This window comes from Argopecten irradians, chromosome 3, assembly GCF_041381155.1.
Source record: "Argopecten irradians isolate NY chromosome 3, Ai_NY, whole genome shotgun sequence".
NCBI lineage: Eukaryota > Metazoa > Mollusca > Bivalvia > Pectinida > Pectinidae > Argopecten > Argopecten irradians.
Window position 1 is genome coordinate 59,608,341 of NC_091136.1, and position 24,737 is coordinate 59,633,077.

The 24,737-nt window shown below is 36.7% G+C and overlaps 2 protein-coding genes across 3 annotated transcripts in view; one reads left to right on the forward strand and one right to left on the reverse strand.

Annotated features, from left to right (window-relative positions):
- The first annotated feature begins 3,472 nt into the window (after positions 1-3,472).
- On the forward strand, positions 3,473-10,425 carry LOC138319246 (uncharacterized). The gene is made up of 4 exons (XM_069262266.1): positions 3,473-3,492; positions 7,424-7,687; positions 7,932-7,989; positions 8,607-10,425. The coding sequence occupies exons 2-4, from the start codon at positions 7,521-7,523 to the stop codon at positions 8,772-8,774; spliced, it is 393 nt and encodes a 130-aa protein (XP_069118367.1). The 5' UTR covers positions 3,473-3,492; positions 7,424-7,520; the 3' UTR covers positions 8,775-10,425.
- A 361-nt stretch (positions 10,426-10,786) lies between these two features.
- The window catches only part of LOC138319247 (cytoplasmic dynein 1 heavy chain 1-like), a 61,973-nt gene continuing 48,022 nt past the window's right edge, over positions 10,787-24,737 (reverse strand). The window contains exons 72-89 of one of the 2 annotated variants that reach the window (XM_069262269.1): positions 23,601-23,672; positions 23,330-23,405; positions 23,066-23,226; positions 22,606-22,717; positions 22,204-22,388; positions 21,957-22,070; positions 21,596-21,766; positions 20,226-20,327; positions 19,796-19,914; positions 19,356-19,462; positions 19,006-19,181; positions 18,445-18,462; positions 17,487-17,679; positions 17,019-17,161; positions 16,506-16,616; positions 16,254-16,314; positions 12,729-12,825; positions 10,787-12,162 (exon numbers count right to left, since the gene is read on the reverse strand). In XM_069262269.1, coding sequence (XP_069118370.1) covers positions 11,994-12,162; positions 12,729-12,825; positions 16,254-16,314; positions 16,506-16,616; positions 17,019-17,161; positions 17,487-17,679; positions 18,445-18,462; positions 19,006-19,181; positions 19,356-19,462; positions 19,796-19,914; positions 20,226-20,327; positions 21,596-21,766; positions 21,957-22,070; positions 22,204-22,388; positions 22,606-22,717; positions 23,066-23,226; positions 23,330-23,405; positions 23,601-23,672 — 2,187 coding nt within the window. In that variant the 3' untranslated portion in view covers positions 10,787-11,993. The remainder of the gene's footprint in view (positions 12,163-12,728; positions 12,826-16,253; positions 16,315-16,505; positions 16,617-17,018; positions 17,162-17,486; positions 17,680-18,444; positions 18,463-19,005; positions 19,182-19,355; positions 19,463-19,795; positions 19,915-20,225; positions 20,328-21,595; positions 21,767-21,956; positions 22,071-22,203; positions 22,389-22,605; positions 22,718-23,065; positions 23,227-23,329; positions 23,406-23,600; positions 23,673-24,737) is intronic. The other variant, XM_069262268.1, reaches the window with a different exon arrangement.

The following is a 24,737-nucleotide window of genomic DNA, read 5'->3' on the forward strand; positions in this document are numbered from 1 at the left end:
CCATAGGGACATTAAGTAAGTATCACTATAGCCATAGGGACATTAAGTAAGTATCACTATAGCCATAGGGACATTAAGTAAGTATCACTATAGCCATAGGGACATTAAGTAAGTATCACTATAGCCATAGGGACATTAAGTAAGTATCACTATAGCCATAGGGACATTAAGTAAGTATCACTATAGCCATAGGGACATTAAGTAAGTATCACTATAGCCATAGGGACATTAAGTAAGTATCACTATAGCCATAAGGGACATTTAAGTATCACTATAGCCATAGGGACATTAAGTAAGTATCACTATAGCCATAGGGACATTAAGTAAGTATCACTATAGCCATAGGGACATTAAGTAAGTATCACTATAGCCATAGGGACATTAAGTATCACTATAGCCATAGGGACATTAAGTATCACTATAGCCATAGGGACATTAAGTAAGTATCACTATAGCCATAGGGACATTAAGTAAGTATCACTATAGCCATAGGGACATTAAGTAAGTATCACTATAGCCATAGGGACATTAAGTAAGTATCACTATAGCCATAGGGACATTAAGTAAGTATCACTATAGCCATAGGGACATTAAGTAAGTATCACTATAGCCATAGGGACATTAAGTATCACTATAGCCATAGGGACATTAAGTAAGTATCACTATAGCCATAGGGACATTAAGTAAGTATCACTATAGCCATAGGGACATTAAGTAAGTATCACTATAGCCATAGGGACATTAAGTAAGTATCACTATAGCCATAGGGACATTAAGTAAGTATCACTATAGCCATAGGGACATTAAGTAAGTATCACTATAGCCATAGGGACATTAAGTATCACTATAGCCATAGGGACATTAAGTAAGTATCACTATAGCCATAGGGACATTAAGTAAGTATCACTATAGCCATAGGGACATTAAGTATCACTATAGCCATAGGGACATTAAGTATCACTATAGCCATAGGGACATTAAGTAAGTATCACTATAGCCATAGGGACATTAAGTAAGTATCACTATAGCCATAGGGACATTAAGTAAGTATCACTATAGCCATAGGGACATTAAGTAAGTATCACTATAGCCATAGGGACATTAAGTAAGTATCACTATAGCCATAGGGACATTAAGTAAGTATCACTATAGCCATAGGGACATTAAGTAAGTATCACTATAGCCATAGGGACATTAAGTAAGTATCACTATTGCCATAGGGACATTAAGTATCACTATAGCCATAGGGACATTAAGTAAGTATCACTATAGCCATAGGGACATTAAGTAAGTATCACTATAGCCATAGGGACATTAAGTAAGTATCACTATAGCCATAGGGACATTAAGTAAGTATCACTATAGCCATAGGGACATTAAGTAAGTATCACTATAGCCATAGGGACATTAAGTAAGTATCACTATAGCCATAGGGACATTAAGTATCACTATAGCCATAGGGACATTAAGTAAGTATCACTATAGCCATAGGGACATTAAGTAAGTATCACTATAGCCATAGGGACATAAGTAAGTATCACTATAGCCATAGGGACATTAAGTAAGTATCACTATAGCCATAGGGACATTATAGTATCACTATAGCCATAGGGACATTAAGTAAGTATCACTATAGCCATAGGGACATTAAGTAAGTATCACTATAGCCATAGGGACATTAAGTAAGTATCACTATAGCCATAGGGACATTAAGTAAGTATCACTATAGCCATAGGGACATTAAGTAAGTATCACTATAGCCATAGGGACATTAAGTAAGTATCACTATAGCCATTGGGACATTAAGTAAGTATCACTATAGCCATAGGGACATTAAGTAAGTATCACTATAGCCATAGGGACATTAAGTAAGTATCACTATAGCCATAGGGACATTAAGTAAGTATCACTATAGCCATAGGGACATTAAGTAAGTATCACTATAGCCATAGGGACATTAAGTAAGTATCACTATAGCCATAGGGACATTAAGTAAGTATCACTATAGCCATAGGGACATTAAGTAAGTATCACTATAGCCATAGGGACATTAAGTAAGTATCACTATAGCCATAGGGACATTAAGTATCACTATAGCCATAGGGACATTAAGTAAGTATCACTATAGCCATAGGGACATTAAGTAAGTATCACTATAGCCATAGGGACATTAAGTAAGTATCACTATAGCCATAGGGACATTAAGTAAGTATCACTATAGCCATAGGGACATTAAGTAAGTATCACTATAGCCATAGGGACATTAAGTAAGTATCACTATAGCCATAGGGACATTAAGTATCACTATAGCCATAGGGACATTAAGTAAGTATCACTATAGCCATAGGGACATTTAAGTATCACTATAGCCATAGGGACATTAAGTAAGTATCACTATAGCCATAGGGACATTAAGTAAGTATCACTATAGCCATAGGGACATTAAGTAAGTATCACTATAGCCATAGGGACATTAAGTAAGTATCACTATAGCCATAGGGACATTAAGTATCACTATAGCCATAGGGACATTAAGTATCACTATAGCCATAGGGACATTAAGTAAGTATCACTATAGCCATAGGGACATTAAGTAAGTATCACTATAGCCATAGGGACATTAAGTATCACTATAGCCATAGGGACATTAAGTAAGTATCACTATAGCCATAGGGACATTAAGTAAGTATCACTATAGCCATAGGGACATTAAGTAAGTATCACTATAGCCATAGGGACATTAAGTAAGTATCACTATAGCCATAGGGACATTAAGTATCACTATTCCATAGGGACATTAAGTAAGTATCACTATAGCCATAGGGACATTAAGTAAGTATCACTATAGCCATAGGGACATTAAGTAAGTATCACTATAGCCATAGGGACATTAAGTAAGTATCACTATAGCCATAGGGACATTAAGTAAGTATCACTATAGCCATAGGGACATTAAGTATCACTATAGCCATAGGGACATTAAGTAAGTATCACTATAGCCATAGGGACATTAAGTAAGTATCACTATAGCCATAGGGACATTAAGTAAGTATCACTATAGCCATAGGGACATTAAGTAAGTATCACTATAGCCATAGGGACATTAAGTAAGTATCACTATAGCCATAGGGACATTAAGTAAGTATCACTATAGCCATAGGGACATTAAGTAAGTATCACTATAGCCATAGGGACATTAAGTAAGTATCACTATAGCCATAGGGACATTAAGTATCACTATACTATAGCCATAGGGACATTAAGTAAGTATCACTATAGCCATAGGGACATTAAGTAAGTATCACTATAGCCATAGGGACATTAAGTATCACTATAGCCATAGGGACATTAAGTAAGTATCACTATAGCCATAGGGACATTAAGTAAGTATCACTATAGCCATAGGGACATTAAGTAAGTATCACTATAGCCATAGGGACATTAAGTATCACTATAGCCATAGGGACATCACTATAGCCATAGGGACATTAAGTAAGTATCACTATAGCCATAGGGACATTAAGTAAGTATCACTATAGCCATAGGGACATTAAGTAAGTATCACTATAGCCATAGGGACATTAAGTAAGTATCACTATAGCCATAGGGACATTAAGTAAGTATCACTATAGCCATAGGGACATTAAGTAAGTATCACTATAGCCATAGGGACATTAAGTAAGTATCACTATAGCCATAGGGACATTAAGTAAGTATCACTATAGCCATAGGGACATTAAGTAAGTATCACTATAGCCATAGGGACATTAAGTAAGTATCACTATAGCCATAGGGACATTAAGTAAGTATCACTATAGCCATAGGGACATTAAGTAAGTATCACTATAGCCATAGGGACATTAAGTAAGTATCACTATAGCCATAGGGACATTAAGTAAGTATCACTATAGCCATAGGGACATTAAGTAAGTATCACTATAGCCATAGGGACATTAAGTAAGTATCACTATAGCCATAGGGACATTAAGTAAGTATCACTATAGCCATAGGGACATTAAGTAAGTATCACTATAGCCATAGGGACATTAAGTAAGTATCACTATAGCCATAGGGACATTAAGTAAGTATCACTATAGCCATAGGGACATTAAGTAAGTATCACTATAGCCATAGGGACATTAAGTAAGTATCACTATAGCCATAGGGACATTAAGTATCACTATAGCCATAGGGACATTAAGTATCACTATAGCCATAGGGACATTAAGTAAGTATCACTATAGCCATAGGGACATTAAGTAAGTATCACTATAGCCATAGGGACATTAAGTAAGTATCACTATAGCCATAGGGACATTAAGTAAGTATCACTATAGCCATAGGGACATTAAGTAAGTATCACTATAGCCATAGGGACATTAAGTAAGTATCACTATAGCCATAGGGACATTAAGTAATATCACTATAGCCATAGGGACATTAAGTAAGTATCACTATAGCCATAGGGACATTAAGTAAGTATCACTATAGCCATAGGGACATTAAGTAAGTATCACTATAGCCATAGGGACATTAAGTAAGTATCACTATAGCCATAGGGACATTAAGTAAGTATCACTATAGCCATAGGGACATTAAGTAAGTATCACTATAGCCATAGGGACATTAAGTAAGTATCACTATAGCCATAGGGACATTAAGTAATATCACTATAGCCATAGGGACATTAAGTATCACTATAGCCATAGGGACATTAAGTATCACTATAGCCATAGGGACATTAAGTAAGTATCACTATAGCCATAGGGACATTAAGTAAGTATCACTATACATAGGACATAGTATCACTATAGCCATAGGGACATTAAGTAAGTATCACTATAGCCATAGGGACATTAAGTAAGTATCACTATAGCCATAGGGACATTAAGTAAGTATCACTATAGCCATAGGGACATTAAGTAAGTATCACTATAGCCATAGGGACATTAAAGTATCACTATAGCCATAGGGACATTAAGTAGTATCACTATAGCCATAGGGACATTAAGTAAGTATCACTATAGCCATAGGGACATTAAGTAAGTATCACTATAGCCATAGGGACATTAAGTAAGTATCACTATAGCCATAGGGACATTAAGTAAGTATCACTATAGCCATAGGGACATTAAGTAAGTATCACTATAGCCATAGGGACTAAGTATCACTATAGCCATAGGGACATTAAGTAAGTATCACTATAGCCATAGGACATGTTCACTTGATAGGGACATTAGAGTATCACTATAGCCATAGGGACATTAAGTAAGTATCACTATAGCCATAGGGACATTAAGTAGTATCACTATAGCCATAGGGACATTTAAGTATCACTATAGCCATAGGGACATTAAGTAAGTATCACTATAGCCATAGGGACATTAAGTAAGTATCACTATAGCCATAGGGACATTAAGTAAGTATCACTATAGCCATAGGGACATTAGTAAGTATCACTATAGCCATAGGGACATTAAGTATCACTATAGCCATAGGGACATTAGCATTAAGTATCACTATATCCATAGGGACATTAAGTAAGTATCACTATAGCCATAGGGACATTAAGTAAGTATCACTATAGCCATAGGGACATTAAGTAAGTATCACTATAGCCATAGGGACATTAAGTATCACTATAGCCATAGGGACATTAAGTAAGTATCACTATAGCCATAGGGACATTAAGTAAGTATCACTATAGCCATAGGGACATTAAGTAAGTATCACTATAGCCATAGGGACATTAAGTAAGTATCACTATAGCCATAGGGACATTAAGTAAGTATCACTATAGCCATAGGGACATTACATAGGACATAAGTATCACTATAGCCATAGGGACATTAAGTAAGTATCACTATAGCCATAGGGACATTAAGTAAGTATCACTATAGCCATAGGGACATTAAGTAAGTATCACTATAGCCATAGGGACATTAAGTAAGTATCACTATAGCCATAGGGACATTAAGTAAGTATCACTATAGCCATAGGGACATTAAGTAAGTATCACTATAGCCATAGGGACATTAAGTAAGTATCACTATAGCCATAGGGACATTAAGTAAGTATCACTATAGCCATAGGGACATTAAGTAAGTATCACTATAGCCATAGGGACATTAAGTAGTATCACTAAGCCATAGGGACATTAAGTATCACTATAGCCATAGGGACATTAAGTAAGTATCACTATAGCCATAGGGACATTAAGTAAGTATCACTATAGCCATAGGGACATTAAGTAAGTATCACTATAGCCATAGGGACATTAAGTAAGTATCACTATAGCCATAGGGACATTAAGTAAGTATCACTATAGCCATAGGGACATTAAGTAAGTATCACTATAGCCATAGGGACATTAAGTATCACTATAGCCATAGGGACATTAAGTATCACTATAGCCATAGGGACATTAAGTAAGTATCACTATATCCATTGGGACATTAATTAAGTATCACTATAGCCATAGGGACATTAAGTAAGTATCACTATAGCCATAGGGACATTAAGTAAGTATCACTATAGCCATAGGGACATTAAGTAAGTATCACTATAGCCATAGGGACATTAAGTAAGTATCACTATAGCCATAGGGACATTAAGTAAGTATCACTATAGCCATAGGGACATTAAGTAAGTATCACTATAGCCATAGGGACATTAAGTAAGTATCACTATAGCCATAGGGACATTAAGTAAGTATCACTATAGCCATAGGGACATTAAGTAAGTATCACTATAGCCATAGGGACATTAAGTAAGTATCACTATAGCCATAGGGACATTAAGTAAGTATCACTATAGCCATAGGGACATTAAGTAAGTATCACTATAGCCATAGGGACATTAAGTAAGTATCACTATAGCCATAGGGACATTAAGTAAGTATCACTATAGCCATAGGGACATTAAGTAAGTATCACTATAGCCATAGGGACATTAAGTATCACTATAGCCATAGGGACATTAAGTAAGTATCACTATAGCCATAGGGACATTAAGTAAGTATCACTATAGCCATAGGGACATTAAGTAAGTATCACTATAGCCATAGGGACATTAAGTAAGTATCACTATAGCCATAGGGACATTAAGTAAGTATCACTATAGCCATAGGGACATTAAGTAAGTATCACTATAGCCATAGGGACATTAAGCTATAAGTAAGTATACCTCACAAGTACTACACTGTATGTTACAATGGCCAGTAAACCAAGGATGGAGATACATGGATTCTCTTTCAAAGTAATAACGTAATAAGTAACAAACAACTTACCGTAGGAGCTTAGAATCTGATCACTGAAATAAAATGAACTCAATCCTCTTGTCCAATATTGATACATTGATGCCACTGTTACAAATTATTACGCTGTATGACTTCAAATTATACTTGTGCCTTTATATCTCCCAGAGCAATAAACCGGAGATTCCAGCGACTAGAATCACACGTGGTGACATTAGCACGGAGTGTTGCCCACTTGTCTTCTGAGCTGCGATCACACAGCTCCATGTCACACGAGCTAGAGGCACTACGTAAGGAGATCCGCGAGGTTAAGGAAATTCGACAGTCAGCAGCACAGCGCACACCAATGTTACACGAACTGAACGACCTGGACAGGTTCCGAGGCTGGGTGCCGTCTCTTACCAATCCTAAACGAGTCAACAAACTCACAAAGTAGGTATAGTAATGCTACAGTACAAGCAAAGTAGATACAGCTACACTGGGACATCTGAATACTTATACATTACGGATTGATACATCCTTTATTAGCTGTTTAAATTCATTTTCAATTTTGTAAAGATAATGACCTGATATGATTTAGCTAAAAGCTATATTTGATACAATATATATGGGTCATCTGCTTTTCGTTCAGGTTTTAATACTTCAAATTTAACCTATCAAACTTTTTATGTTGTAGATTTTTTGGCCAAGAACCACCTCTCCTGCAGCTATTCCTGAAGAAACTAGGCTACGAGGTAGAGTGTTGTTTCTAACTTTCTTATTCCTCTATCTTTGTGTCTTTTAGGTCACCTGACCCAAAAGGCCAGAATGACCTGAAGTTATTATGTTTCGTTTGTCATTGTCCGCAGTGCACCATCCGACGTGCGTAACCTTTTTTACATTTTGAACTTAGCTGAAAGATGCATGAAATAATCCTGACCAAGTATTGTTATTGTTTTGGTCAATCCGAAATCCAAGATGGCCACCACAGCTGCCATCTTGAAGACAACTTCAAACTTCTTCTCAAGTTTTACTGGTGCTATTTGGCTGAAACTTACCTGAAATGAGCCTGACACAATCTTGACAAAGTGTTGTTACATCTCAGGTTTATACCTTGACACCATATCTAATTAATTTCTTAGACTATTGCCAAGGTAGTCAGATGACCGTTCAGGCCCTTGGGCCTCTTGTTTACAATCCCTTTAGGCTGAAAATACCTTTTATTTCTTAAATAATGATGACATTTATAAGACTTTCCTGTAATTCTAGTAATAAATGATCTTCGCCCAATGTGAACATAAATAAAAGCAGGGTTTAACTTTAGTTTGCAGAATTGAAAAAAAGGTTTAATATTTTGATTGTTTCCCAACAGAAATACTCTGGAAACTTTGAGAATGAACACATCGGTATGATAGAGCTGCCATATATGACTGAGGATCGCCTGGAAAGGATTGGAGTACCCATGGGGCCACGACTACGGATCCTTCAGGAGGCTCAGATGTGTTTTAGGCAGGAAAACTTCAATATCTATATAGTATGACACTAATTCTTCACTGGTCTTCCATGCATCAAACGATAGTTTCCAGAATTTCTGTTATGACCAGTAAAAATCATAACCAGGAGTACGCTCGACAGAGACGTCAGGATTACGCTTAAGAGATGTCAAGAGTACGCTGGACAGAGACGTCAGCCATGTGTAGTGTGTGGTTCAGTGAATGTCTATAGTATCTAATGCTAGAGAATTTACTGACCAGATGTACTAAAGTTAATGCCTGTGTTCAGACCTTCGATAGTGATGGGAACTGTGTTCAAATCCAACATTTCAATATGTGGAACTATTCATATTTATAGACTTCTCAGTAATATTTAAAAGTTATTAATAAGTTGTCTGCCCTTGACTAGGACTAAGGGCAACAGAACTGCCATAGAGAGGGCTGCCCTTGTCAAGGACTAAGGGCAACAGAACTGCCATAGAGAGGGCTGCCCTTGACTAGGACTAAGGGCAACAGAATTGCCATTGAGAGGGCTGCCCTTGACTAGGACTAAGGGCAACAGAACTGCCATAGAGAGGGCTGCCCTTGACTAGGAATAAGGGCAACAGAACTGCCATAGAGAGGGCTGCCTGCTTGACTAGGAATAAGGGCAACAGAACTGCCATTGAGAGGGCTGCCCTTGACTAGGAATAAGGGCAACAGAACTGCCATTGAGAGGGCTGCCCTTGACTAGGAATAAGGGCAACAGAACTGCCATTGAGAGGGCTGCCCTTGACTAGGAATAAGGGCAACAGAACTGCCATTGAGAGGGCTGCCCTTGACTAGGACTAAGGGCAACAGAACTGCCATTGAGAGGGCTGCCCTTGACTAGGACTAAGGGCAACAGAACTGCCATAGAGAGGGCTGCCCTTGACTAGGAATAAGGGCAACAGAACTGCCATTGAGAGGGCTGCCCTTGACTAGGAATAAGGGCAACAGAACTGCCATAGAGAGGACTGTCCAGTTATACATCTAATGCTCATGCCATGTTATGATACCGTCCACATAATAGTGCTTCATTATATTTCTCATCCATCCATATTTATATGGGCAGCAAGATATAGAACACCTTGTTCAGAATCTCAACCCCTCTTCCCAGCCATCTGTGTATCGTACCTTCATTGTGTGAGGCTATCCATACGTCCTCCACTAGGTGTACCAATACCAAACGAGGCTGGACTGAGTAAAGGTCTATTAGAGATACCAGCTAATAAATACACTAAGTATATGTATATCATCCTAGCTACTGGTATCTACACCTAGTTACAGGCTCTAATAATATAAACAACATCCATTTACTCTATTGTGATGTTTATAAATGTACTTCTGCTCCGTCCTCAAGAACCAGGTGAATTTTCTGGAGTACTTAAAAGTGCTGCACTCCTTGCTGTATGGTACATGTATAAACACAGAGAAAATATATTCGCCAAACATCCCAGAATTTTGAACCAAGGCACTTAATTCTTGTTAATCTAGAAATGGTTCTGTTCATCGCCATGTAATATTGTATTCAGTGTTAAATTTTTTACTTTCATGTTTTGTATTATTTATTTGTTTACCTTTTTTCTTGGGTAATATTATCTACACAGAACTAACCAATTTTATACACATTATGATCAAATATTGTGCCTTTCCCATTAAAGTATTTTTTAAGAATTATTCAATTGTTTTATTGTTTGTTTATTGTGGATAAAACAAACTGCTCCTGTTTAGGACACAGGTGATTCTGTTATAGAGTGGATATTCAATCTTCTTTGCTTTAACTGCAGCAAAATGAGTGTGGTAAATTTAGGCCAATTTTACCTGGAAAAAAAATCAATTCACATGAAATATTCACCAACAAATGACCTCAATATAATTTGACTTGAATTCACATGAAGATTTTTTGGGTCAACTTGACTTGAAATTCACCTGAAATTGGCAATTTTCTTCATGTGAAATAGACCTCATTTCCTGGTGAATTTCATGATAAAGTAAAACAGGTAAAATTTCGTGTAGTATAGACAACACAAATATAAAATTCTGAAGAGGAATATTTTTATTGTTGAAGTTCTATGAATTTTTAATGTTTACATTCATTCTTTTTCCAAATCCAGTAAATTCAAACCCTATAAAGGCAAAAGAAACTTAGTCAGGTAATATTATCTCCATATTCAATAACGTGAAGATTGTTTGACATCAGAAAATTGACATGATTTATACTGAGAGATAAGGATGTGGTATACTAGGGTACAGCAGTGAAATAAAACAACCATCTGTGATAGGTACAACAGTGACCATATGTGATAGGTACAACAGTGACCATCTGTGATAGGTACAACAGTGACCATCTGTGATAGGTACAACAGTGACCATCTGTGATAGGTACAACAGTGACCATCTGTGATAGGTACAACAGTGACCATCTGTGATAGGTACAACAGTGACCATCTGTGATAGGTACAACAGTGACCATCTGTGATAGGTACAACAGTGACCATCTGTGATAGGTACAACAGTGACCATCTGTGATAGGTACAACAGTGACCATCTGTGATAGGTACAACAGTGACCATCTGTGATAGGTACAACAGTGACCATCTGTGATAGGTACAACAGTGACCATCTGTGATAGGTACAACAGTGACCATCTGTGATAGGTACAACAGTGAAGGACAAGGGCAGATTACTGGGTACAGTAAGCACTATTAGTATATAGTCCAGTGTGTACTGTACGGTAAACCAGCCCACCAGTAAACAACAAACTAGATTTTATCATTAAAGACTTGTAATCCTTCCCCTGTTATCCTTATAAAGTGGGGTGGGCTGGTCGTACAGCAGAACACTGTCATTGTTTGTGTGGTACAAGGTGGCACCTTAGCACACACACCCATCGTCTCACTTGTGTCATCGTCGTCGACATAGGAGCCTGCATTCTGTATTTCATGCAGGATGCAGGATTATCTTGTATAATTTTACACATTAGCTATATGTGTCGCTAAATCTACAACATTTAATATTCCAGCCATACTGTTTACTACCAACAATACATGTATATACATTGTAATCTGTGAGTCCACAATACAATACAGTTATCTGTAAATATGTTCAAACATAAAAAATAACACAATGTTTTTTCCCAAACCATTACTTAAGCTACTGATTTCATGAATACTTGAATTGTTCACACAAGAATAGGAGTTTATGTCAATGATCCTCAAATGGGGGTCAAACACTGTCCATCTTCATTAACCAAGATCAGAGGAGATCATGGCCACGCCTCTCTCATAGAAACTATGTCCCTCTCCTGATCCTTCGCCCTCGGTGTCAAAGTCAAGAGTAAACAGGAGCTGCCCTCTGGTGGCATTCAGATAAACTGGCAAAGTGACTTTGCCTTCCTTCTTAGCTCCATCCAGTCTGAAAGGGTACAACATAGTTTAATAATTTGCCATCGAAAGTGTTTCAAAACTGATACAAGAAATTTGTATCAAAATTAATTCTGTTAGAGCCCCATGTATACACTTTTTGATGATTTATCCTGAAATACATTCATCACAAATCTTAAATCTAACATGAAAGAGATCTTGAGTGTAATGTTTTCCTTACGGTTATCCCTAGTTATGAGGGAGTCTGTGGCCAGGTTTTCATTACGGTTATCCCTAGTTATGAGGGAGTCTGTGGCCAGGTTTTCATTACGGTTATCCCTAGTTATGAGGGAGTCTGTGGCCAGGTTTTCATTACGGTTATCCCTAGTTATGAGGGAGTCTGTGGCCAGGTTTTCCTTACGGTTATCCCTAGTTATGAGAGAATCTATGACCAGGTTTTCCTTACGGTTATCCCTAGTTATGAGAGAATCTATGACCAGGTTTTCCTTACGGTTATCCCTAGTTATGAGAGAATCTATGACCAGGTTTTCCTTACGGTTATCCCTTGTTATGAGAGAGTCTATGACCAGACGTTTCAATCCAATATAAAACATTTACCTGATCCAGCACAGCAGAGTGACCGGTAGGTCAGTAGAGATCGTGGTGGACAACTGTAGCTTGTTATTCTTACATACAGCACCCTGGAGTTTTAGACCTACAACACAGAAATATCAATCATTTGTCTACTTCATCAGCTTCTTTGTAAGTTAATTGAAATATTAAACAAAGCTACTGTCGTGGGATATAATGTTACAAAAAAATACTTCAATATGTTTCACCAAGTCTTGCTCAGAACTTCAAACAAGAGATCCCAGAGGGATCTTGGCGCCCACCAAAGATTGATCTATGTCTGACAAATGAAAGAGGGATCTTTTCTCTGCTTTTCAAACTTTAAACTATCAAAATCCAAGATGGTGGTCGCAAAATGCAATAGGCAGAACTAGGGTCCTAGAGGAACCTACATATGATATTTGAGAACAATCCCTTCAATACTTTCTGAGAAATAGCGGTAACAAACTTTAACTATCAAAATCCAAGATGGCCACCGGTCGGCCATCTTGTTGACCGATCAGTCCCAAAATGCAATATGCACAACTGGGGTCCTAGGGGAACCTACATATGAAATTTGAGAAAGATCCCTTCAGTGCTTTCTGAGAAATAGCGGTAACAAACTTTAACTATCAAAATCCAAGGTGGCTACCTGGCGGCCATCTTGTTGACCGATCAGTCCCAAAATGCAATATGCACAACTGGGGTCCTAGGGGAACCTACATATGAAATTTGAGAAAGATCCCTTTAGTGCTTTTTGAGAAATAGCGGTAACAAACTTTAACTATCAAAATCCAAGATGGCTACCTGGCGGCCATCTTGTTGACTGATCAGTCCCAAAATGCAATATGCACTACTAGGGTCCTAGGGGAACCTACATATGAAATTTGAGAACAATCCCTTCAATACTTTCTGAGAAATAGCCGTAACAAACTTTAACTATCAAAATCCAAGATGGCCACCGGTCGGCCATCTTGTTGACCGATCAGTCCCAAAATGCAATATGCACAACTGGGGTCCTAGGGAAACCTACATATGAAATTTGAGAAAGATCCCTTCAGTACTTTCTGAGAATTAGCGGTAACAAACTTTAACTATCAAAATCCAAGATGGCGGCTGGTCGGCCATCTTGTTGACCGATCAGTCCCAAAATGCAATATGCACAACTAGGGTCCTACGGGAACCTACATATGAAATTTGAGAAAGATCCCTTCAATACTTTATGAGAAATAGCGGTAACAAACTTTAACTATCAAAATCCAAGATGGCTACCTGGTGGCCATCTTGTTGACCGATCAGTCCCAAAATACAATATGCACAACTAGGGTCCTAGGGGAACCTACATATGAAATTTGAGAAAGATCCCTTCAGTACTTTCTGAGAATTAGCCGTAACAAACTTTAACTATCAAAATCCAAGATGGCGGCTGGTCGGCCATCTTGTTGACCGATCAGTCCCAAAATGCAATATGCACAACTAGGGTCCTAGGGGAACCTACATATGAAATTTGAGAAAGATCCCTTCAGTGCTTTCTGAGAAATAGCGGTAACAAACTTTAACTATCAAAATCCAAGATGGCTACCTGGCGGCCATCTTGTTGACCGATCAGTCCCAAAATGCAATATGCACTACTAGGGTCCTAGGGGAACCTACATATGAAATTTGAGAAAGATCCCTTCAGTACTTTCTGAGAATTAGCCGTAACAAACTTTAACTATCAAAATCCAAGATGGCGGCTGGTCGGCCATCTTGTTGACCGATCAGTCCCAAAATGCAATATGCACAACTAGGGTCCTAGGGGAACCTACATATGAAATTTGAGAAAGATCCCTTCAGTACTTTCTGAGAAATAGCGGTAACAAACTTTAACTATCAAAATCCAAGATGGCTGCCTGGCGGCCATCTTGTTGACCGATCAGTCCCAAAATACAATATGCACAACTAGGGTCCTAGGGGAACCTACATATGAAATTTGAGAAAGATCCCTTCAGTACTTTTAGAGAAATAGCGGTAACAAGAATTGTTAACGGACGGACGGACGGACGGAAGGACGGACGGACGGACGGACGGAAGGACGGACGGACGACGGACCACGGACGAAAGGCGATTTGAATAGCCCACCATCTGATGATGGTGGGCTAAAAAGTAGATCACCAAGAGCTGCTGGTTGGCCGATTTCTATTGTATATTGTGTGGTTTAGACATACAGATTTACTATTGTATATTGTGTGGTTTAGACATTCAGATTTACTATTGTATTTTGTGTGGTTTAGACATTCAGATTTACTATTGTATATTGTGTGGTTTAGACATACAGATTTACTATTGTATTTTGTGTGGTTTAGACATACAGATTTACTATTGTATATTGTGTGGTTTAGACATACAGATTTACTATTGTATATTGTGTGGTTTAGACATACAGATTTACTATTGTATTTTGTGTGGTTTAGACATTCAGATTTACTATTGTATATTGTGTGGTTTAGACATTCAGATTTACTATTGTATATTGTGTGGTTTAGACATTCAGAGTTACTATTGTATATTGTGTGGTTTAGACATTCAGATTTACTATTGTATTTTGTGTGGTTTAGACATACAGATTTACTATTGTATTTTGTGTGGTTTAAACATTCAGATTTACTATCGTATTTTGTGTGGTTTAAACATTCAGATTTACTATTGTATTTTATGTGGTTTAGACATTCAGATTTACTATTGTATTTTGTGTGGTTTAGACATTCAGATTTACTATTGTATATTGTGTGGTTTAGACATTCAGATTTACTATTGTATATTGTGTGGTTTAGACATTCAGATTTACTATTGTATATTGTGTGGTTTAGACATTCAGAGTTACTATAGTATTTTGTGTGGTTTAGACATACAGATTTACTATTGTATTTTGTGTGGTTTAGACATTCAGATTTACTATTGTATATTGTGTGGTTTAAACATTCAGAGTTACTATTGTATTTTGTGTGGTTTAGACATTCAGATTTACTATTGTATATTGTGTGGTTTAGACATTCAGATTTACTATTGTATATTGTGTGGTTTAGACATTCAGATTTACTATTGTATTTTGTGTGGTTTAGACATACAGATTTACTATTGTATTTTGTGTGGTTTAGACATTCAGATTTACTATTGTATTTTGTGTGGTTTAGACATTCAGATTTACTATTGTATATTGTGTGGTTTAGACATTCAGAGTTACTATAGTATTTTGTGTGGTTTAGACATTCAGAGTTACTATAGTATTTTGTGTGGTTTAGACATTCAGATTTACTATTGTATTTTGTGTGGTTTAGACATTCAGATTTACTATTGTATATTGTGTGGTTTAGACATTCAGAGTTACTATAGTATTTTGTGTGGTTTAGACATTCAGATTTACTATTGTATATTGTGTGGTTTAGACATTCAGATTTACTATTGTATTTTGTGTGGTTTAGACATTCAGATTTACTAAAGAAATTTGAAAAATTTCTAAGAGCAAAAGACCATGTCAATAATTTAATGTTTTACCTGTGATGGCAAAGCTGCAGGGGTCGATGGCTGCGGTACCCTTTCCTTCGACCACTCTCACCTGTTGGACAAAGATATGTAGTCAGTATAATTCATAACAGCATCAGGGGGTAGTAGGTTGCTTTATTACTAGTGACATATTTACTGTGTAGAATGTAAGATCTAACTATCATTTCAGTAATAACAATTAAGGAGTATACAAATATGTGATGGATAAAACTAAGGCCTCATCAAATGATGTGTCTTACACACCTCCAGGTAGAGTTCCTCCAGCGACCAACTGTTAGCCTGGGCTACATACTGGCGTGTGGCGGTGATGTAGGCTTCAGGGATAAACAGGCCTCCCAACCAGACATTCAGGTTCTGTAAGTATTAAAAGACATCAAACATTAACTATCAAGTATACATAGGCCTGAAAACTCAATCATTAGGATTCCTCTAATAAACTTAACATATATCATAAGGAATACATCTGCAGTAGCACAGAATGTGTCGACAATGTGATGTATTAGGTCTTTATTCCTTAATCAGATTGTAATACAATTCCTTGTGGTCCTTGATCCAATACATGTGTAAAGAATGAAATACAATTTTGATAGCACAAAATTTGGAAGTTATACCATGAATCATTGTCCCCCACCCCTGTATAGATAATGAAATTCCATCATTGGGATGTTATACCATGAATCATTGTCCCCCACCCCTGTATAGATAATGAAATTCCATCATTGGGATGATGCAGTGAGTTCAATGTAAATATGATACCTTAAGTTCCTTGGCCCCTCCTTGCTGGGTAGTGGCTACGATATTTTGCAGTTGTTTGACACGTAGAGAGAAGTCAGTGATCCATTGGATGACAGTGATTCCAGAAGGAATAGTGTAGCGATGCCAGGTCTGGGGGATGATTCCTGGAAACACAAATGTACACAGATTAAATTACACATTACCTATTATCACATCATCAGTAAAAATACCCTATCCACAGCAACAAAGTTTCTCCAATACAAATATAGTTTTGCATGACAGGTACAACTATCAAAAATTTACATAAACCTCAATACTAGTCATAAAAGTCTTAAGTATTGTGTAGGTCCTGACAAAACTTCAAATTATCAATTCAAGTACATTTAAATTAAATTCTTGGATAACTCAAAAGTTTTATTGCATTTACTGAAGAGGTATATATGAGAAGTTAAACCGATATATACAGGATTTTTTGCTGACAAATCTAACCTTTAGCCAAGTCAGCCATCATAGCTCTGTGATGGTTAGTGGGTTTTTTGTCACCCTGACAAATCAATGACACATCACTGAGGTCCTGGCGAATGTCCATTAACAGACTGGCTCCTGCATTCACTTCACGCTCGAAGAAACGGAACAGTGGATCACGAATGTTATCAAATGTCCTTTTCATGGAGCCGAGCGTCTGAAAAATCAAAAAACAGAATTACTCACGTTGCTGTTTTATTCTGAATTCAGACAACCTGCATAAATAGTGAAATTATAACTGTAAAATCAGAGTATGCATTGCAAGAAAAACATGGTGAAGTGTAAATCAAATACTGAAATATGCATGCTTGCCGAGATCATGCAGTATTCTCCCTTTGATGATTAGTTAGACATACAGGAAATCTTATCTACAGAAGTATACCACTTGAGAGTGAGTTATGTAACAGATAGTGTTAGTATATACCACAACCTACTAGTTAAAGGGTTAATGTTAGAATGTTAACACTGAACTTAAAAGCATGCACAGATAAAAACAATGTTTCACTTTAAAAATCCTGAAGCTGACCTTTCATCTCCTATTGCTGTCAGTTTCAGGAATCATTGGAAGGTGTGAAAGCATGAGGGAAGTCAGGAAAATTTTAACTAGCAACCAATGATGACCAATATTAAGCACTTTTGATAATAAAGAATGAAACATGGAAATCCAATTAACTTACCTATGTGGAAATTAAGAGATCTAAGTAATACCCACATATACATGTATAAATTCCAGCAAAACATGCTTCTCATAGACTTGACCTAATCTCTATGTAGATATAACCAGTAAACCAGGGGTTGTAATGTTAACTGGGGAAGGTGTTAAGGACTTTTCTGATGGATAGAAAAGGTTGATAATGACGAGGTAGGCTGATGAGGAAGAGGTAATGAGTTCTTGTGTTAGAAGGTTAAAATGATGACTTACCAGCAGTTCTTCAGGGTCCTAGGTTAATATTAGTCAACAGAACACTCAGTACATAGGACATGCAGGATTTATTTCACAGACAATACACAATAAATTGGTTATATAAAGAGATAACTGTGGTTATTTAACACTTACGTACAGAGTTAATAAAGAACATGCTATACATTATACACTGTGAAGCATGCAAACATTCTGTTAGCAGTTGTTTCAGTGAACCGTAATATAGGAAATCATTATGCATGAAGATCAAACATTTCGTTGTAAATGCTGCAAAAATCTTTGACACAATGCTGCACTATCATCAAAAGAAATATCAATCATATCTCTAAATCTCATAATTTTTTATGATGAAAAACGTAATTAAATTTTTAAAAAGATATACAGCCTCCGTAAAAATCTTTCCAACTGTATATGAAACTGCCACTAAATCTATCGAATATTTTATTTAAAAAATCACTTCTTTGTGTCTTTGTGTATAACAATTAAAAGATAAGCCATTAACTATCAGTGTAGCTGACACTAACCAAACCCTGACAGTCTGAGGTTATCGTTAACACTGACCTTGGGTATGAGGTTGAGCCAGGTAGATACTGAGGAGTGCAGTGTCCTCATCCATGCTGGACGACCGTCAGCCATTCGTTTCTGTTCATCCTCAGGTGTTCCTCCATATGCCAGCTCGTCATCATCATCAACCTCCAGAACTTCCATCTTCAGAAGCTTGGCAATCATAGCTGATCCTGAAACACAAGCAAAGTAATAGTTTGATAATATCAGTAACCCTATAGGTCTTAAAGACAATAGTTAATGACTGGAGTATATTTAAGTATTCTGCTCGGTGCATTCTATTTCTGTTTCTATGACCACACTGAACTTGTATAGTACCCTTATAACAGCCTTTCACAGTGACTTACCTTGGTTGGTGAGGAGGACTTTCTCTGCATTGTTAGGCAGACCAAGCCAGGCCGGCGTCTGTCGACTGCCCTCTAACAGCTCAGCAAACTGTACAAACTGCTCTCGTCTGTTCACAAAGGACAATATGACATGTAACTGATCTTATCACTTCACAAAGGACAATACGACATGTAACTGATCACATCATTTCTCAAAGAACAATATCACATGTAATTGATCATGTCGCTTCACAAAGGACAATATCACATGTAATTGATCATGTCGCTTCACAAAGGACAATATCACATGTAATTAATCATGTCGCTTCACAAAGGACAATATCACATGTAACTGATCTTATTACTTCACAAAGGTATATATAATATTTCAGGATCAACATTGCAATTTTATTTTTAGAAGTAAAGCAGTCTTTTGTACATGTATATCAACAGATACTTACTGGACACCATCCGGCATGCTGATTTTCTTTCCATGGCCGTCAATATTACTGACGAGATTAAACTCAGCCTCAAAACTTTTGGGGGAAAACAACTTGTTGATGAATGTTGTCAACAGGCGCTGTAAGACAGACCAATATGTATGTAGACAATCTAACTACTACTTTCTCCTTCGTGGTGACCAAAACTTATATAGTCAAGTTAACACTATTAAATTTACAGATTTAGAAATCTGAATTCTTTCCGCTAGTTGTAGTAAAAGGTATTTTAATTTCAAGAAGGTATTGTATTACCATACAATTACTTTAATTGGGTAAAATAATTTGCTAACAATAGAATATCATGCATGAAGAATACACTTACTACCAATAATAAACTACAGTCAACACAATTTATATGACCATTAAAAGTAGAATGGTTGATGATTTCTACCTGATCAAATTCGTTGTCAATCTTGCCTCCATAGATACACTGTGAGAGGAGAGTCTTGATGGCATCCCATGGAACTTTGTTTGGTGGAAGGTTGGTACGGCCCTGTTATCAACAGTGTTATATTCAGAAACACACAATAAACCAGCATACAATTCTGGATTGATAACACTCAAGAGACATATCTATGTCATCATAGCTAAATCATTAACAACTACACACAATATACATATATTGGTCTTTCTATAAAAAAACGTTAGAAGGAACAATGTAAGTATGATCCAATATCTCAGTTCCTTGGTAAGATAAACCAGATCTCCAGTTCTTTGGTAAGATAAACCAGATATCTCCCAGTTCTTTGGTAAGATAAACCAGATATCTCCCAGTTCTTTGGTAAGATAAACCAGATCTCCCAGTTCTTTGTTAAGATAAACCAGATATCTCCCAGTTCTTTGGTAAGATAAACCAGATCTCCAGTTCTTTGGTAGGATAAACCAGATATCTCTCAGTTCTTTGGTAGGATAAACCAGATATCTCCCAGTTCTTTGGTAAGATAAACCAGATCTCCCAGTTCTTTGGTAAGATAAACCAGATATCTCTCAGTTCTTTGGTAAGATAAACCAGATCTCCCAGTTCTTTGGTAAGATAAACCAGATATCTCCCAGTTCTTTGGTAAGATAAACCAGATATCTCTCAGTTCTTTGGTAGGATAAACCAGATATCTCCCAGTTCTTTGGTAAGATTAACCAGATATCTCTCAGTTCTTTGGTAAGATAAACCAGATATCTCTCAGTTCTTTGGTAAGATAAACCAGATATCTCCAGTTCTTTGTAAGATAAACCAGATATCTCCCAGTTCTTTGGTAAGATAAACCAGATATCTCCCAGTTCTTTGGTAAGATAAACCAGATATCTCCCAGTTCTTTGGTAGGATAAACCAGATATCTCCCAGTTCTTTGGTAAGATAAACCAGATATCTCCCAGTTCTTTGGTAAGATAAACCAGATATCTCCCAGTTCTTTGGTAAGATAAACCAGATATCTCCCAGTTCTTTGGTAAGATAAACCAGATATCTCCCAGTTCTTTGGTAAGATAAACCAGATATCTCCCAGTTCTTTGGTAAGATAAACCAGATATCTCCCAGTTCTTTGGTAAGATAAACCAGATATCTCCCAGTTCTTTGGTAAGATAAACCAGATATCTCCCAGTTCTTTGGTAAGATAAACCAGATATCTCCCAGTTCTTTGGTAGGATAAACCAGATATCTCCCAGTTCTTTGGTAAGATAAACCAGATATCTCCCAGTTCTTTGGTAGGATAAACCAGATATCTCCCAGTTCTTTGGTAAGATAAACATAACATTGATAACACCTACCATAGCCACAGAGTCAATCCAAGTGTCCAGCATGTCACAAGCAACTCGGAGGTCTGATTCTGTAAACTCATACTTCTTGGCCCAGCCGAGGGGTGTGTATCTCATCCTCTCCTGGACAATGGCGTGCAGCCAGGCAAGGAGGAAGTACAGACGTGAGCGTTCATTGGGAGTCTGAGGAAAGCAAAATATTTATTACAAAATACACTTAATATATTGTATAAATCTAGAAATTAGACATGCTTAACATTTATTTTGAATTGATTTAGGCCAAAGATCTTATAATATGAATCATTTCAGTAAGATTGTATATATGAGAAAGGTCCAAAATGTACATTAATATACACTGTCCAATATTACTAACCTTACACATCCTAGAGGCGGGAACGGTACTGAAGGTACGCAGCAGGTTGGCAGAGACACCTGGTGGAGGTTCAAACACAAATACACGACCAGCACGTAGCAGGTTGGTTGGTAGCTGGAATAAACACATTGTCATCAGTATAATAGAGATTTGTTTGCCAATAATGTTAGCGATGTATATTTTTTTTACGTTAGATGCATCAGTAGTTTAAATGAATTACTTCTATTAATTATAGAAATAATAATACCTTAGGGTTGATCTCCATGGTGAGGAAAAGTCTGAAGTTAGGGTGAGGAGTCAGGTTGTGTAATTTTTTCTCCAGTTGTACAAGCCAAGAGGGAGCAAGGTGTACGTTCTTCAGCATCACCCAACGGCCAGATTTACTGGATGAGTTGATCACTTTCTCTGCCTGTGTGAAGCCCTCAGCCGAGCCTGTGAATCAGAAATAACCAAATGATCAGGAATTGTGGTCAGTAGAAACATACTGACATCTAAATTCTTCAGATATAATTTACTATCTTGAGACATAAATTGTTATTAAGACATTGTCATTAGAAATTAATATCTCTTCTTTTTCTCACATCTTACTTCTAATTAAAACTTTGACAAAATAAGACAATCACATCCTGTATAGTATATTATTCCTTACCCATGGCAATAGATGTGATCTGTTTGCTGAGTTCTGTAGCAAGGTCATCGACACGTCCACTGGCGTCGTATCCGGGGACAGAACACATGAGAACTGGGGTACTGGCCTTAATCTACAACAATAGGATAATGTATATATAGGAACAACTTATTGTAATACACACTTATATAACGACAAATACTACACACAGAATTGTTGGGAAAGTTTTAGCAGCACCTCATTTTGTCATGATATACAATATTAAACAGAAATGTAAATAACTTCAGATTAATGCAGACAGCCTCAGATAACAACGTTATCAGAGACTGTTCATTTTTGGGAGTACAAAATTTGCACTGGTTGACTTTTAACACAAAGAACTACAGTACTAAGCAGTGACGATCCTAGAGTAGTATTATAAACCGAAACAATGTAAGATCTGTAACTTCTAGTCACAGCTGTGATTTAATTAATTTGTTACCTGCACTTCAACAATTTCTGCCAGATCCAGTTCTTTCTCGGCACAGTGCATGAAGTTAGAGGTGAGAACCTTCTCGACAAACACTCGAGACATGGCAATAAGTCGGTCAGGTCGGAAGGCTTGGATGGCCAGAAGTCCATGTACAGCTGTTCCAATAGGACCTACAGAAATACAGCACATTTGGATATTAAACCAACAATACATTAATATTTGAAGTGATTTAAGATATAGAAAAAGAGATTTGATAAAACAAGTGCTACTTACTGAGAGGTTTGCTGTCGTCCCACAATGTTAGGATGTCCTGTTCTGGGGTGGAGCTTTCTAGCCAGGCTTGGAACTCCTGAAATATACACACCAATCATAGTTGTCTCAAACTAATGAGGCACATATCAGTTACAAGTTGTACAAAGTATTAAAAGTTGAAAAAAATCATACTTGACTGTGTAAATTAAGTTGGAGCCAATGTTAAAAATATTTTGATTTTATATCAAACTTTCATATTATTAACTTTTCACCTTAGAGACTGACTACTTACTTTATTTCCAGTGATTTGTTTATCCAATGACTTGAAGGCCTTCAGCTTTGATAGTCTCATCATAGAGGCTTGCTGTAAAACATTCAATATTGGTGTATTTTGTTTGTAAAGGAAGTATCTAATAATCAAATTTCAAAGTACCTGGACAAAATTGCTAAGTGCATTAAAAGAGTAGTTGGAAGGTAATTGTGTATTTTCCTGTTGTGCTGTAAGTAATTGTGTATTTACCTGTTGTGCTGTAAGTAATTGTGTATTTACCTGTTGTGCTGTAATTTAAGTAATTGTGTATTTACCTGTTGTGCTGTAAGTAATTGTGTATTTACCTGTTGTGCTGTAAGTAATTGTGTATTTACCTATTGTGTTGTAAGTAATTGTGTATTTACCTGTTGTTCTGTAAGTAATTGTGTATTTACCTATTTGTTGTAAGTAATTTTGTATTTACCTGTTGTTCTGTAAGTAATTGTGTATTTACCTGTTGTTCTGTAAGTAATTGTGTATTTACCTGTTGTGCTGTAAGTAATTGTGTATTTACCTGTTGTGCTGTAAGTAATTGTGTATTTACCTGTTGTGCTGTAAGTAATTGTGTATTTACCTGTTGTTCTGTAAGTAATTGTGTGTATTTACCTATTGTGTTGTAAGTAATTGTGTATTTACCTGTTGTTCTGTAAGTAATTGTGTATTTACCTGTTGTGTTGTAAGTAATTGTGTATTTACCTGTTGTGCTGTAAGTAATTGTGTATTTACCTGTTGTGTTGTAAGTAATTGTGTATTTACCTGTTGTGCTGTAAGTAATTGTGTATTTACCTGTTGTGCTGTAAGTGTGTATTTACCTGTTGTGCTGTAAGTAATTGTGTATTTACCTGTTGTGCTGTAAGTAATTGTGTATTTACCTGTTGTTCTGTAAGTAATTGTGTATTTACCTGTTGTGCTGTAAGTAATTGTGTATTTACCTGTTGTGCTGTAAGTAATTGTGTATTTACCTGTTGTGCTGTAAGTAATTGTGTATTTACCTGTTGTGCTGTAAGTAATTGTGTATTTACCTGTTGTGCTGTAAGTAATTATGTTCTTGCCTGTTGTGCTGTAAGTAATTTTGTATTTACCTATTGTGCTGTAAGTAATTGTGTATTTAACTGTTGT